We start from the raw sequence: 15,009 nt of genomic DNA on the forward strand, positions 1-15,009 counted from the left end.
CAACCCAAATAAAAAATTATATCCTCTCAAAACTTACCTAGCATTCAACTTACCTCCGATTTAGAATTTAGATGGAAAATTATAAAAAAGACAATAATAAAATAGTATAGTGAAAGATAATTCAGTAATAATAATTATACATGGAGTAGGATGGATGCTAATCTGCCTAATTTTTATCCTTGTGATAAAAAAAATCAAAGATTAAGTTAATCTGCCTAATTTTAGGAATAAAATTTTAAGAAAATTGGTTGGTTCAATCTTCCAAACATTCTACTTCCTCGTTTTTTTTTTCAAATATATACCATTTTATACATTTGCCTTCTCTCATATCTTCCAATTCTTTTGTCTCCCCATTCTATCCAGGTAAACAGGGATAAGCTCTCAATGCAACTGTAATTCGAACATGTTATTTTGTCAAATCCAATTCAACAATATACATTATATTTGCAGTAAACTTTTACGAAATAATGCGAACATGAGATATTGAATCACACGTGCAAATTGACAGTGTACAATAATACTTTGCTTAGATTGTCTTCCTAATAAGTACATTCAAATCACACAATAATAGTTAAGCAAAGATGATAAAAAATCTATGCTTTTGTCCGAAATGCTATGCATAGTTTTGATTTACAGCCCGCAACCTAAATATATATATATATATACACTGACATCAGAAATACAAGACATTTCAATTTGTCATCTGCATCAAAGGAAATGAACAAACTCTTCAAAGCATTCTAAATAACACTGGACAAAGTTATCACATCTCTAGACTTCAAATATAGTTGTTAGTACCTTGTTTGAAGGTTGCAGACAATAAGTAAGAGCTGAGCCTGAGAGAAACCTTCGTGACAGGCTGAATCTCAAAGATCAGGCTGACAGTATTATTTCAGGAAGAAAAAAGCTTCAGCTGGAGTCATCTGAACTAGAACCAGAAGTTTCAGTCCCACCATTATGTGTTCCAGCTCCTTGATTTTCGTCCTCACTAAGTAATTCATTGCCCTCGTTTGAATGTGAGAAAGCAGAAGTGTAACAAACCGAAATAGCAGCTCTGCTGCCCCTCTTCCTACTCTCTTCTGTACTTGTGCCACGTAGCTCAAGCCGCCTACGCTTCCGTGCATTGCGCTTGCCTTTTGGGACATCCTCTCGGTGTGATTCAACCCCATTATCTTCTTCTTTTGAAGCTCTGCTACTTGCCTTCTCACTTTCAGATTCAATTGTTGGTGCATCAGAATCAAACTCAGCCTTTCTCCTCTTGCTTGAGTTGGTCTGAAGCAGTTTAGAGTTGTAGTCAAACTTCAATTCTTGAAAGAGATACATCATAAACACATTAAGAAAACACAAGCAACAAGAAACATATGTTGGTATTGTCCATGCCCAACTGGAGAGATTCTTGACAAATGAGTTAATAAATCCAAAAAAAAAGTATAGCAGAACATAAATGAAATGACGTATGCTACTATTTCCTGCATGCAGCTTGCAAATGCATGATTCTCTAGCATGAGTTGTTGCAAGTAAAACCTTTAAACTGATACTTGGAAATACTAAAAACAAGGTTCACCATGGTGAAGCTTAAAAATATGACACTGAGGATAGGATACTGATGGATAATATGCTGACGCCATAGTAAGTGTAATATAATATCACGCGGCCATCCCCGTGTGATGTTTGAATATGTATGAATTTCTAGACTTTATGAAGTGTGATGTAAATGCAATTAATGCCAATTTGGCAGTGCTCCCACAAAGAATCAGCAGCAAATTCTCCATAATGGTCAGGGAGATCAAGTGTTTGCTGTCTTCTGCATAAGTAGGATCATGCGGCTCACAAATGGTGCATATGTTTAGAAGTTATAGTTACTACAACAACAACTAAGCCTCATCCCATAGACTAAGTGGGATCAGATATATAGATCCATTTACACCATTGAGATCTATCTCCTACTATATCATCATCTATATTTAAATAAATTTTATTGTTGTTAACCAAGTTTTTTTTTTTCTCTTCCTCTTCCTCATTTGATGTGTGTGTTGTCATAATTTCACGTCGCCTAACTGGAACATTTATTAGTCGTACATGCTCGTACTATCTTAAACGTATCTCTCAGAGTTTTCTCTCAATCAATGCAACTCCGACTTTCTCTCTAATGCTCTCATTTCTTATTTTGTCCATCCTCATATGTCCACACATTCACCTTAACATTCTCATCTCTGCAACTCTTATCTTCTGCTCGAGAATCATAGCGCAACATAACTTCATATAATATAGCAGATCTAACTACGATTTTGTAAAACTTCCTTTAAATTTTAAAGTCACGCACTCTTCTCCATTTCAATCATCCTGCTTATATTTTATGTAAGACATCTCTCTCAATTGTTCAATCGTTTTGCAAAAATGATTCTAAATATTTAAAGTTCTCAATTTCAAGAAACAAGTCATAGTTACTAAGATAAAGAAATTTTCTTTTTAGGTAGATCGTGTGTGCTGTCTTCTGCATATCATTAAGATCAAGAGAATCACAACCACTGTATATGTTCAGAAGTGACAGTAAAGTTAAGCTTTCTTTTAAAGAAAATAAATTGAAGAGCATACTTGACAAATTAGTCAAATGACAGAATATTAAATACAATCAAAATTAAAAAAGAACACACCAAGGTATTGTAGTTCAATTTACCTTGGGTCCTTGTTCAATCAAATGGGACCATTCACTCCTGTTCCGTAGACAGTCATGAACAGCATGTAAATAAGTAGGATAAGCATATCGCTCTCCGTTAGGTTTTCTAAGTTCATGCCAATGCTGCAGAACAAAACATAGAACCCAAGTAGTAAAAATAAGTACAATGCACATATATGTCATGGTGATAAGAGTTGTAAAAAACATACAGGGCGAACAGCACTGCACAGCTCTTCATATGTTATGTGCTTAGTTTTGCTCATTATATCATCTATCAATCCTGCAAATTGTTACATAACATTAATTATCTATAAGAAAACATAATACAAATTCTGTTCATAAAATTTGAGAATTTACCAGGCAAAGTGCAAGAAATAATACTACTATCATCTCTGGGAATATCCCCAACTGAGTTGCATGCTGCTGGAGCATTCTGTTCACTAACCTCTGGTGAGGAAAAAGGATAATCATTTCTTTCACCTTCCGTAGGGCCTAGAGGATCAGTTTTGACTGTCATGTCAGGGGATCTAATATGTGAGTCTTTTTTCTTGTCTGTTGATGAATGCTGACGTTTGTGGTAAGAAAGTGATGGCTTCCTAGTTTTCTTCCTGCTTTCATCATGTAACTCAGAATTGCAGTTAATATCTCTAAATCCCACTTCTTTGTTTTTCCTTCTAAATACCTAAAAAGAATCAAATCCACATTAGATGAATCCCAAAATGCAGCCTGCGGCAGAAAGTACACTAGAAGAAGCACTCTTACTGAGATTTGATCCTTTCCCCCAGAAACAGGACGTCTGGAGAAAACAGTCATTCCATTGTTGGTGATTGATTGCATGCCTGAAGCTTGCCGCACACGTGGAATCCTTGGAACTCTTGGAGAACTGTTTAATTCTTGATGCAATAGCAGTGCAAGCTAAGAAGAAAAAAAAACCTGAATAAATAGTCTTAACAAAGATGACATTCTATTTCAATGCAGCACTTACATTACCTCTTCATCGCTTAATGTTGAGGTAGCATTAGAGGACACAGATGCATGCATAAACGTCGAGGTATTTGAAACTTTTGCTGAAGCATATGGACCTGTTTGATGGCTCTTTTCTGTTCTCTGAGATGGGTTTGAAGAAACGGGCTTACTTTGACCAGAAGCAAGTTGAGAATGCCTTGAACCAACCACATTGTCAGACCGTAGATTTCCCATTGCAGTGTGTTTGGAATTAACTTTTGAAGCACGGAAAGGTGACTCTTCTTTTGAATCAGATACAATGTGCTCAGAGGAAGAGCTATAAGAGGTTTTACTACATTGTGGCAGATTAGATCCAGAAAAAATACAAACCTTTGACTGACCCTTTGTTGGATTTTCAGAAACCTCTTCCATATCTTTAACTGGAATTGGTGCATTTTCTTCCTTGGGAGCGATACATGAGTTCACCTTTACTCGTGTTTGTTTAGTTGTTTGACTAACCTTACCAGCAGAGGATTTAGAAATCGAGGTGGATAAGTTAACACCTGAAATAGTTAACTTGGGGATAAGAGGTGATGGAGTTAAAGAATCCTTTATGACGCTGACTGCTGAATTCAGCTCAACAGAAACCAATTTGGTCAAAGATTGGGATTGTGAGTTTCCAGATTCGCTGCTACATTTTGAACCATGCCCTATCTCCATGGAACTTTTATGTTCCAATGAATCCTCCAACCGTCTTTTCTTAGGTTCACATGTTCTAGGAAGTAATCCTTCTTTCAATTCTTTAAGCTCTCTTCTACCATCCTGAGACTTATGTCCAAAAGATGCAAAAGTGGATTTATTTTCTAGGTTCTGAATGTTTCCAGACAACGGGTTTGCTAATTGTGATGGTAGGTCAGCCAAATCATGCAAATCTCCAGCAGTATTACCAACAGGAACATTTAAATTCACTCTTGATAGCTCATCAGCCCCATCAGCTTTCCCTTCATTTAACTCCATTTTTGCAATTGGTGTAACAGCAGCTTTTGTGCCTAATAGTAGTGGTTCGTCCAAAATTTCTTTATAGCCAGTTGCAATATCAATATTGGCTGGCTTTGCAGTTCTTATGTCTATTATAACATGGGAAGAAGCTTTAGAAAACTGGTCGTCTAGATTATTCTCATCCTTGGGTTGTTTGAAGCAATAAACAGAACTTCCACCAACCTAAGTAAATTCCCTCAAATATTTAAACTAGCAGCAAAATATAAGGATAATTAAAAATGAGAAAGAGGATAATCGAAGAAACAATGACATTTTGAGAATATAGATAGAAGAAAGAAGAAAAAATCGTTCATCTAATGAACTGCCTGGCTATCTATTACACCTCTGCATTATCCTTTTGATAGAAGAGAAACAATGGTAATATCCAAACCACCAGTTCTAAAACTCATCATTATAAACTAGGCACAACCCTTAGGCCTATCAAGTAACAATTATATTTGAGACTATTGAACACTAGCCTAGCACAGCAACAACCTAGGACTAGAAATTGAACTTGTTATCATCAAACAAAAACATACATTTCCAATGCATGGAGGAAAATGATGGGACAAAGAGAAGAAAGAGAGAAATGTTTCTATGGGAAGTAAACAAAGACACGATTTTAGCCAAAAATGAAAATCCTACACAGCTGTCACTGAAAATACTTTTTACTAACAAAAGTATGAGTAATAATAATATATGCAAATGGGCACTGTTATATTATTTAGTGAGATACTATAGAATAAATTGTCAATTAATGACAAACTAATTTATCATAGTCTCATATCATCTAACTAGGGCATTTATTAGTAGCCTAAGTATATGTTTAATCTTAAACAAAGTCTCTCAAAGTTTTCCTTCAATCGGTGCAACCCGACTTTCTCTATAATATTCTCATTTCTTAAACTATCCATTTTGTATGTCTGCACATCCACCTTAACATCCTCATCTTTGCAACTCTCATCTTTTGCTCGTATGTTTGCTTTATAACCCAACATTCAACTTCATATAACATAGCAGATCTAACCGTCATTTTATAAATTTTTCCTTTAAACTTTAGAAGTATCTGACGATCACAAAGAACATTTGATGTTTTGTTTCATTTCAATCATGTTGCTTGTATTCTATATAAAACATCTCTATCAACCCCTACATCTTTTTACAAAAATAGTCTTAAATACTTAAAAGTTTCAATAACTCGTCATCTCCTTTATAATAATTGTCTTACTAGTCTACCATTACTAAATTTAAATTTCATATATTCTAGTTTTAGACTTATTAATTATATCTTTGGATTAGTTTTACTTTGTATAACATAATTTATGGTTCACAATTTAATTATAAATAATTATTTAATTGCAGTTATAATTTGCTAGTGATTTACTTGTATTATAATTATTTGTAGGATCTATCATGGCAACTAGAGGGGCGAAAACTTAAATTTTGAAAACTCAAGTGTAAAAGAGTGGCCTTCACCTAATTGTTAACTATTTTGCACCCACAAACTTAACCAACTTCATTAGCAAATACAGCATTACTCTAATTTAACCCCCTTGCTAAATTTGTTATCTAGTCAACCTTATCTATTTGAGCTTTTCAACCTACTGCACCTGCAATACCTATGAATTATTCTGTATAGACCTACACAGTTGACAAATTTCATCATCAAACACAACATTACCATAACTCAAACCCTTTATCAAAGTTAACAAAACCACTTGGTCGAATTCATTTGAAGAATAATTGAACCAACATTATTTACTTATAATTATAATTAATTATTTGCTTTTAATTTCCTTGTAATTATAACTGCTAATAATTATTATTTACTTATCACTTATAAACACTAACAATAAATAGCTAAATTGTTGTTTATAAAATTTTATAATTATTTACTTATCACTTATAAATTAAAGCAGTAATTAATTAAATTGTTATCTACTAAATTAGTTATAGCTTAAACTTTATTTACTTATATAACATATAATTATATTTCAATTATAGAAATAATAGATAATTATTATAATTTTATATCTTTTTTTTGTGATAATAAATTTATAACTTAGGTTATGTGTGTAAAAATCCTATTTTGTCTCGAGTCTCGACATTGAAACTCATATGTTATATCTAGCTCAACAATGATGGCATCTAGAATGCGACAAATTGCAATTAAAACCACGGGCGCCCACATTAGAGTCCTCCTCCAGACTCACATGGTGGATCTCTTCGTGAGTCGACAAGATCAATTTTTTACTACCAAAACCTTTGTAAAACTTCATGGTACTTTTGGAACCTTGCTGCAGTTGGTAAACCCCACGTGCTACACAGTGTCGTGTTCCAATCATAACATAAACATTAAATTTCAGGCGAAACGGCTCAAGATTTGAGACCATGATATAGTCTTGTAGCCTTCTAAATCTTGTCCATGTTATCATTGATAGATAGAAATATAGAATTGCTGGTCTTCATTGTTCGTTGAATTTGATCTCCTAATCAACATGGAATGAAAATCTCTCACACTATCATAAAATCATAACCATTAAGTTTAAATGGTGACAAGGAATGTCACTTAACAACTTATTCGATGTTAGGGAGGATTCTCATTAGCATCAGTCCTGTATGGAGGCCAGGAGATCTCTTACTATTTCTCAAAATGGCTTTCAGAAAATACATTTCTAAATCCACTACTAATAAAAAATAGCAAGAATGTATATTCCAAATGTAACCAAAATTGAGAGGCATAAAACTTTGACAACTAGTATTAAAATGTCAAATCTTTAAGTGTGTAACTGTATTTATTATATCACTAGGTCCTCTCCCTTAAATGACTCAAGGGACTTTAGCTGCCTCAGTATCTTAATATGCAAAGGGTGGACTACAAGGCTGCCCAAGAGTGATCCGTCCCATCAATGTGCAATTGTGATACTGAAGGACAAACAGTTCTTGCATTGTTGTCACGAATGTGAATAAAGAAGTTGGCAGTGATTGAAAGATTAGGTAAGCAATTTGGAATGTAAGAGCACTTTAGAAAAAAAGATTAGGAGAAATATATATATATATATATATATATATACACACGCGCGCGCGCTCTGGGAAAAAGACTTGAGAAAGAGCCAATGCATGTTTTGAATCTGGTATGCAAAATAAAGTTGAATGAGGACTAGACATTATGTTAGATCAGACAACGATTGTAAGAATAAGGATGCCAAATTTAAGATGGAGACAATTATTATCCTAAGTTGATTCTAACAAATGAGCTACTAAATGTCAAAGTACTAGGGCTGAATGATGAAAGAAAAGGGAATTTTGGGAGAAGATGAAATAATTCATGATATACCTACGACTAAAAATCTTAAATGAACACATAGAGAGAGTCTATGCCTCTATGGAGAATATAAAGATGTGCATGAAGAATTTGAATATAAGGAATGAAAAGAAGAGGATGTACAATTTTAGATATTCCTGTATCTGATATCTTAGAACTGTAATCACTTATTTTAAGATGAAAGATGAACTTTTAATAACCTTCAAGAATACCAATAGTGAGAGTCAAATAATTCTTCCTTAGCAAAAAGATGGATAAAACTATAGAAAAAACATTGTAATTTAACATTTAGTGAACATTTAACTGCTCAATACTAACTAATAAATATAAATATTAGAAAATGTAAAAGGAAAAAAAAAACAAGTTTTAGAAGAAGGATATATGGCCTCCAAAAGATGAGATGAAGAAAGGAATTTGAAATAAAGAGTTTAAGAATACTGATGTTTTGTGAAACTTCATTTAAAAAAATATGGCAAAATCAAATCTTGAAGAATCAAATGGTAAATGTGAAACATACAAAGAGAATTGGTGGTGGTGCGAGGAGGTACAAAAGGCTAATAATTTAAGAAGGCATGTTTAAATATTGGCTAGAGGTCATGGGTTCGAGTCTCAGAAACAATATATTGCAAAGCAGAATAAGGCTGCATACTTCCCTAGAATCCCGCATTGGCGAGAGCTTCGTACACCGGATTGCCCTTTATGTTTAAATATTGGCTAAACTTTAGAAATGAAGAAAATGCGAATTGAATAGTTATAAAATATCTAAACTTAACTTGAGACAAAAGTTAATAGCATAGAAAAATTTATCATATGGCAATTTGTGTGATAATCTTTGAACAAAGAATGAGAAGAAAGATATTTTTGAATTGGCAAAGCTAGGGAAAGGAAATTTACATAAACACATAAAAGATGAAAAACAGTGATTCTTCTTGATCATAAAACAATTAATGGAATCTGCAAAAAAAAACATTTTCAGTATTGAATGAAGACTCTATGAAAAAATTAGTTTTAGAGTAAAAATTTTGTTACCTTCAAAAAACATGAATTTGTTTGGTTAAATTAGATCAAAGAAGTTAAGAAACTTCAACAAATGAAAGGTTAAGGTTGGATTATACTCTTATCAAATTCTGAATCCGTACAAGAGATGGAGATAAAATTTGCTTAAATATTTATCAAAAAATTGAAAATTGAAAAGATACCCAAAAAACAGAATAAAATTTGTTTAACATTAATCTTCAAAAAAAAGTGAGTAGTACTATAAAACATTGGGAAAAGATTATTAAGAGAAAGATAAGAGTCAAATATTTTTTAGAATCAAATTAATTTCATGTCTCCAACAATAGCCATAGGCCATATTTTAATAGGGACTAATTAAAATTATAAAGAAAAGAAGGAACTGCATATGATTTATTGACTTAGGAAAACAAAATATTTGGTTGAATTCCAAGACAGTTTTGAGAGAAGAAATCAATATCCAATAATTCTATTAATGTCATTAATTACATGGATAATAACTTAGTGGCTAAAGATAAAGTTGCTCAAAGCGAGACAAATGGCTTTGAAGTGGTAATTCCTAAATGTTAGTCTCAATGATCATATTCAAGATAACATCTTTGGAGTATGTTATTGCATATGACATTATGTTGATTAATCAGAGTCGAAATAAATTAAACTCAAAGCTTGAGTTGTGGAGAAAATCATTAGAAAATGAATATTTAAAAAAGAACTAAAACTGAATGTATGAAATTCTGGTAAGGGTTCTCCATAAAATAGAACCATTTTCATTTAAAAAATATGAAATTCTGGTGAGTGGGAGATCCTAAATGTTAGTTTCAATAATCATATTCAAGATAACATCTCTACAGGATCTTATTTGCAAATGATATTGTGTTGATTAATGAGAGTGGAAATAAATGAAACTCAAAAGCTAGAGTTGTGGAGAAAATCATTAGAAAATGAATATTTAAAAAAACTAAAACTGAATATATGAAATTCAGGTAAGGGTTCTCCATAAATTAGATCTATTATTCTTTAAAAAAATATAGACGAAGATATCATTAATAGAATAACAAATGGATGGTAGGAGAAAAAAAGACTTGTGTGCTACCATTAGGATGAAAGGAAAATTAGACAATAGTATGACTAAAGATTATAATTGAAGTATTGAGTTATCACTAAATAATGCATACAAAGAAAAAAAATTAATGTAGCAAAGATGCAAATACTAAGATGAATATGGACAAGGGTATGATAGAAATTATATTGTCCATCAATAATCCCATGTAGCTCCAATAAATGATAAAATGAGAAAAAACTTCCTTGAGATAGAATGAACATGTTCACTGATCTTAAAATATATATATATGTAAGTAGAAAAAAAAATAAATAGATTAGGGTGAAAGGCATAACAAGTAAAAGAAGATGAAAGAAAATTTTAGTTAAATGTAATAAGAAATGGTTTAGGTAAAAGAAGATGAAAAAAAATTTAGTTGTTATAATAAGCAATGGTTTAATTGATTTGTTTAATATTACTAGTATTATAACTTTGCATCATATTCAATGGAGAGACAATATTCACGTAGTTGACACCGAATAATTGGGAGAAACACAATTTAATGATCACAGCACATGCCAAAGTTAACATCTCTAGTAGGCCCATATGAATTAATCTAAGATCACTTGTATCAACATTCAATATGCTCAAATTACTCACCATCAAGACATTCGTGAAGGTGCTAAGTACCTAACATAGATTTAAGTTCTCTATAAGAATTGCCTCTAGAATGTAACTTTTGACAGAATCCAAAGATGCGCATGGCAAGTTGTAATCCCCATGGCTAAAAGATCAGACTTTTCAATGTCCATAATTCATGCAAGTGATACTAACTCTAAGAAAAGCTATGCTCCAATTAATATCACATAGTATATGCATGTTAGCGACTCACTAGGAGAGTATTATTCATCATTTTTTCCACTCAGCAATAAAAATCACTTCCTAAAGGCAATTACCTGCCTTTTCTATCCATTCTGTTTGAAGAGCTTCAATGAAACCTATAAACATTAATGCAATCTATAAAAGAATCAATTTTTATTTGAACCACTCATTTTCAAATGACATCCACAAAATTCACCACCAAATTTTTTTTATAATGTGATTGAAAATCTAGCAATACTAAATTATCCAGGAACTCCCTTTCCTCAACAAGCCTATGTATCGGTAACAAGAACTCATATCCTCAATCGATTTATAATAACTTAAAATTCTTGTCAGATTAATCCCGAATAAAACCACTTTATGGTTTATAATTTTTCTCCAATGTGATACTCAATATGGACCAGTCATAAGAGGCATGTGTAATATCTATCGCTACAAATATTGTGTTAATTACAAACCTAAATTAAGTGATGATTAGTTAAATAAGATAGCATTCCTCTCATTTGATTGCCCCATTAAGTGATGATTAGTTAAATAAGATAGCATTATTTCCTCTCATTTGATTGTCCCATTATAGTCCCATTTGTAAAAGATAGTATTGTGCTTGTGATTCATGTTTTTCATTCTAACTTGCAACTCTAGCATAGCATGTTTTTCTAATATATAATCTAACATTCAACACATTGCATTTTTCTACATAAAGTAGTCAAATACCAAAAAATCTCTTATTTTTAATCACTTAACAATTTATTCATTGTACTTTTAAACTTCCAATTTTTTATTTTAAATGTTCAATATTAACTCTCCATAAACATATCTTCTCAATTGGTAGTTCAATTTATGAAGTTAAGAGAGACTCTTAGACAATGCATATGGGGATAGACTTGATTATTTTCTTATGATGCTCCTTTAAAGTTTCATTTCTTAATGATATTTTCTTGCCTTGTCACGATACCACATCCAGTCTATATATAAAGTTTTAAGTACTTAGTATAACTCTCTTTTAAAAGTTTCCATATAACACAAAGAGTAAAAGAAAACATTAAAATTAGTTGGTTTTGCTGATTTAAGCTAAGGCCAAGACTTTTATGGTTTACTACCAAATGGCACACTATGTATTGTCCATTCTCTTAGGTCCCTAGCTAATTTTCAGTTGTTTTTTTTCATCTTTCAAGATTCCTTTGAGAAACATACATTATCTCATTTTGCATTCAATATTTTACTAACAGTGATTTATATAGGTACTGCAAACTTATATGCAAGATTATTATTTTCTTATGAGAGGGCATGTAGTTGAAGAAAACTAGTATTAGAATGAAAAATATTTATAACTTCCAACAAAATAATTTCAAATGAATATAAGCGGTATGGGTACCTCATCAACACACAATGTTGCGATGTTAGTTACAGCACATCGAGAGGTGAGATTAAATTTTGAAGAATTTTCCCACTCATCAAGTTTCTCAGCCTTCACCTGTGTTCCCATCATGGTCCCTTCACTCATCTTCTGGTCAGATGATATCTCTGTATTACTGTTATTTTGTAGGTGCTTAGGCTTGTCAATATAATCCAATATTTTGGGCTCGCCAGAAAAATTGGGTCCCAAGGGTATATCTACATTTTTATCCTCACTTTTTGGATCTGGATTGCTTGCTTCTTTGAGTTGGAGATCCTTGTCCTTGAAGAATTCAAATGCTTTTGTACCAGCAAACTGAACAGAACCTAACGATACAATAGCATAAGCAAGAAAGGGAAGCATCAAGAAAAGCATTAGCATCAAACTAACGTAGGCCAGCTGCAACAAAAGGGAAAGAACAAATACGCTACCAACCTTGCCTCTTATTTTCCCCAACGACTTTGTCAGCAATACTTGTTGATTTCTTTTTCCCGCTCCAGTCCTTTGCTTCTCTAGGTTCCTCCCTCCTCTTCTTGGCAAGATTAGCTTGCCCAAATGTCCTAACCCTGCTCCTATCCTTATTTCTGGAGATAAGAGAGCGGCTGCCTGTGGGGATTTTTCTGTCTTCGCGTTTCATAGCGGAACCAAATTTCTTCGCCGGGACGTAAGGAATAATTTCCTTGGATAGGGAGAACAGTACATCAGCTCCTCTGTTGGCTGGATTCTCAACCTCCTCACCGTCCTTCTTGCTTGTCTCCTCTTTTTTCACCTCTTCCTCATCCTCCCCCCAACCAGGGAACTCCATGTGCCGGAAATTGAACTTCTTGGGCACGTAGCCGGTGCACTTCCAAAGCTGAGACGTGAAGACCGTCGAATGACCCCCGAACAAACCAGGCTCACCTCCAGGAACTCCGTGCACATGGACGCGATCCTCGAGGGGAATCTGTCCCCAAAAGCGTCGCCGGTTAGGGGTGGCTCCAGAAACGTGAGACTGTTGCGGGAGCGGAGGTGGGGGCGGAGGAGGGTAGGCGTCCGTCTTGGTGGGGAGCTCGACAAGGAGACGAGCGACCTCGGTCTCCTCCTCCTCGTTGGCGGCTGCCAAATTACGAGCGGAGCGGAGCCTACGGGCGGCCTTGCAATTGTGGCAGGCAAAGGAGGCTTCCCCGCCGACGTAACGGGAGCAACGCGTATGCACCCAGACGCCGCACTCGTCGCAGCTTACCATCTCCTCTCCGTCATCGAACGTGACACCGCACGAGCAGTCGACGGTCCAGGAACCGTCTCCCCAGTCGACCGAGGGTTCCGCCTGGGGCAGCCGCTGGGACCGCCCTTTCATGGCGAGGGAAAGCGTGCTCGTGTCCGGATCGAAGGATTGCCTCAGAAGAAGAAGGCCAGGAACATCGAATCAAGGAGATCTGGCGAAAGAGAACAGTAAGACACCTTCCTACTTCGTCACTATGGAAGAGCACGACGGCGGCAGGAAGATTGCGCCACCGCTTATCGACACGGCACGGACCCTTCTCTCCTCCTCCCTATCGCATCCAAGATGCAGAGAGGAAAAAAGGAAAGAGAAAAAAAAAACGAGGAAAAAGGGCAGCATGGGGAAGAGAAAGAACGACAGAAACGGACCCGGAGGGGAGCCGTTCGGCGCGATTTGATGAAAGGGTTTGGAGTCCGGAAGCGATTGTTGGGTCCGACAACCCTATCCGATCAGGAGCCGGCCATTACCTTTCCATTGACTTTCACTTAGAAGGTAGGAAAAATCATTGTGAAATATAAACATGATTTTAAAATGTCTAATAAATTATATTAAATAATTAGTCAAAAAGACACAAAACCTGTGTAAAAAACAAGAGACTCTAAATTATTTTAATTAAAACTAATTTAACAACTGTTTTGCATTATAATAAGTTTAATTAAAATTATTCTTTTGATTAATTAAAATAATTTTCACTAAGAATAATTTTGATAGATATTGGAATAATTTTCACTGATATTAGAATAATTTTGATTAATATTAAAGTGATGTTAATAAGTTAAAATAATTTTAACAAATATTAAAAGAGTTTTGATTGATATTATAATCCATATATCTAAGCCTTGACTCAATATGGAGATAAATGATCTACCTCCTAATTTATTCATCAAGTAAGTTTAGAAATGTGAGTAGTTCCTCGTCCAACGGTCAACATTTAAATTTTTCATCTCACTAAAGAAAAATAACATATAATATGTCATAGTTAGAATTTGAACAATAAATACTGTGTTAAATATTCATTATAAGAAAATTAGGATTACATAACATTAAAAGATAATTTTTTAAAAATATATATATATTATTTTTTTATAATATTTTTAATGAAAAAGGTTGTCTATTAAATTTTTTATCAAAGAAAATATTTTTTAAAAAGTATTATCTATTGATATTTTTTTTTTTTTTTGTCACAGACAATACTTTTCAAAAAATATTGTCTATTGAATTTTTTTTTGGGTCAAAAGACAAACTCATCTTTGCCAAAAACCCTCCTCCGCACCTCCAAAACTGATCTCTGCCAAAAACTCCATGAAAAAACCATCTCTGAAGAACCCTCCACACCGCCCACACCTAGCTTCCTCCATCACTCCTCCACGCTAGTGGCGAGCTAGCCTCCTCTACCACTCCTCCGCACTGCTAGCGACCTAACTTCCTTCGC

General features: G+C 34.0%; 1 protein-coding gene across 1 annotated transcript; it reads right to left on the minus strand.

The window, feature by feature from the left end:
* Window positions 1–508: 508 nt before the first annotated feature.
* Window positions 509–13,909, minus strand: LOC121967147. The gene is made up of 8 exons (XM_042517197.1): window positions 12,752–13,909; window positions 12,296–12,642; window positions 3,668–4,843; window positions 3,440–3,592; window positions 3,035–3,359; window positions 2,887–2,957; window positions 2,678–2,800; window positions 509–1,272 (listed from the first exon to the last, which is right to left on the minus strand). The coding sequence occupies exons 1-8, from the start codon at window positions 13,650–13,652 to the stop codon at window positions 910–912; spliced, it is 3,459 nt and encodes a 1,152-aa protein (XP_042373131.1). The 5' UTR covers window positions 13,653–13,909; the 3' UTR covers window positions 509–909.
* Between the last annotated feature and the right edge of the window lie 1,100 nt (window positions 13,910–15,009).

Source organism: Zingiber officinale, chromosome 3B, assembly GCF_018446385.1.
Source record: "Zingiber officinale cultivar Zhangliang chromosome 3B, Zo_v1.1, whole genome shotgun sequence".
Lineage (NCBI taxonomy): Eukaryota > Viridiplantae > Streptophyta > Magnoliopsida > Zingiberales > Zingiberaceae > Zingiber > Zingiber officinale.

Bases quoted from the DNA above. Each gene is read 5' to 3' on its own strand.
- LOC121967147 (XM_042517197.1), bottom strand. From the start codon at position 13,652: ATGAAAGGGCGGTCCCAGCGGCTGCCCCAGGCGGAACCCTCGGTCGAC. The intron at 3,593-3,667 runs GTAATGTAAGTG...TTTTCTTCTTAG, and splicing joins CAACATTAAGCGATGAAGAG to CTTGCACTGCTATTGCATCA. The intron at 2,801-2,886 runs GTATGTTTTTTA...TTTGTTCTGCAG, and splicing joins TGTGCAGTGCTGTTCGCCCT to CATTGGCATGAACTTAGAAA.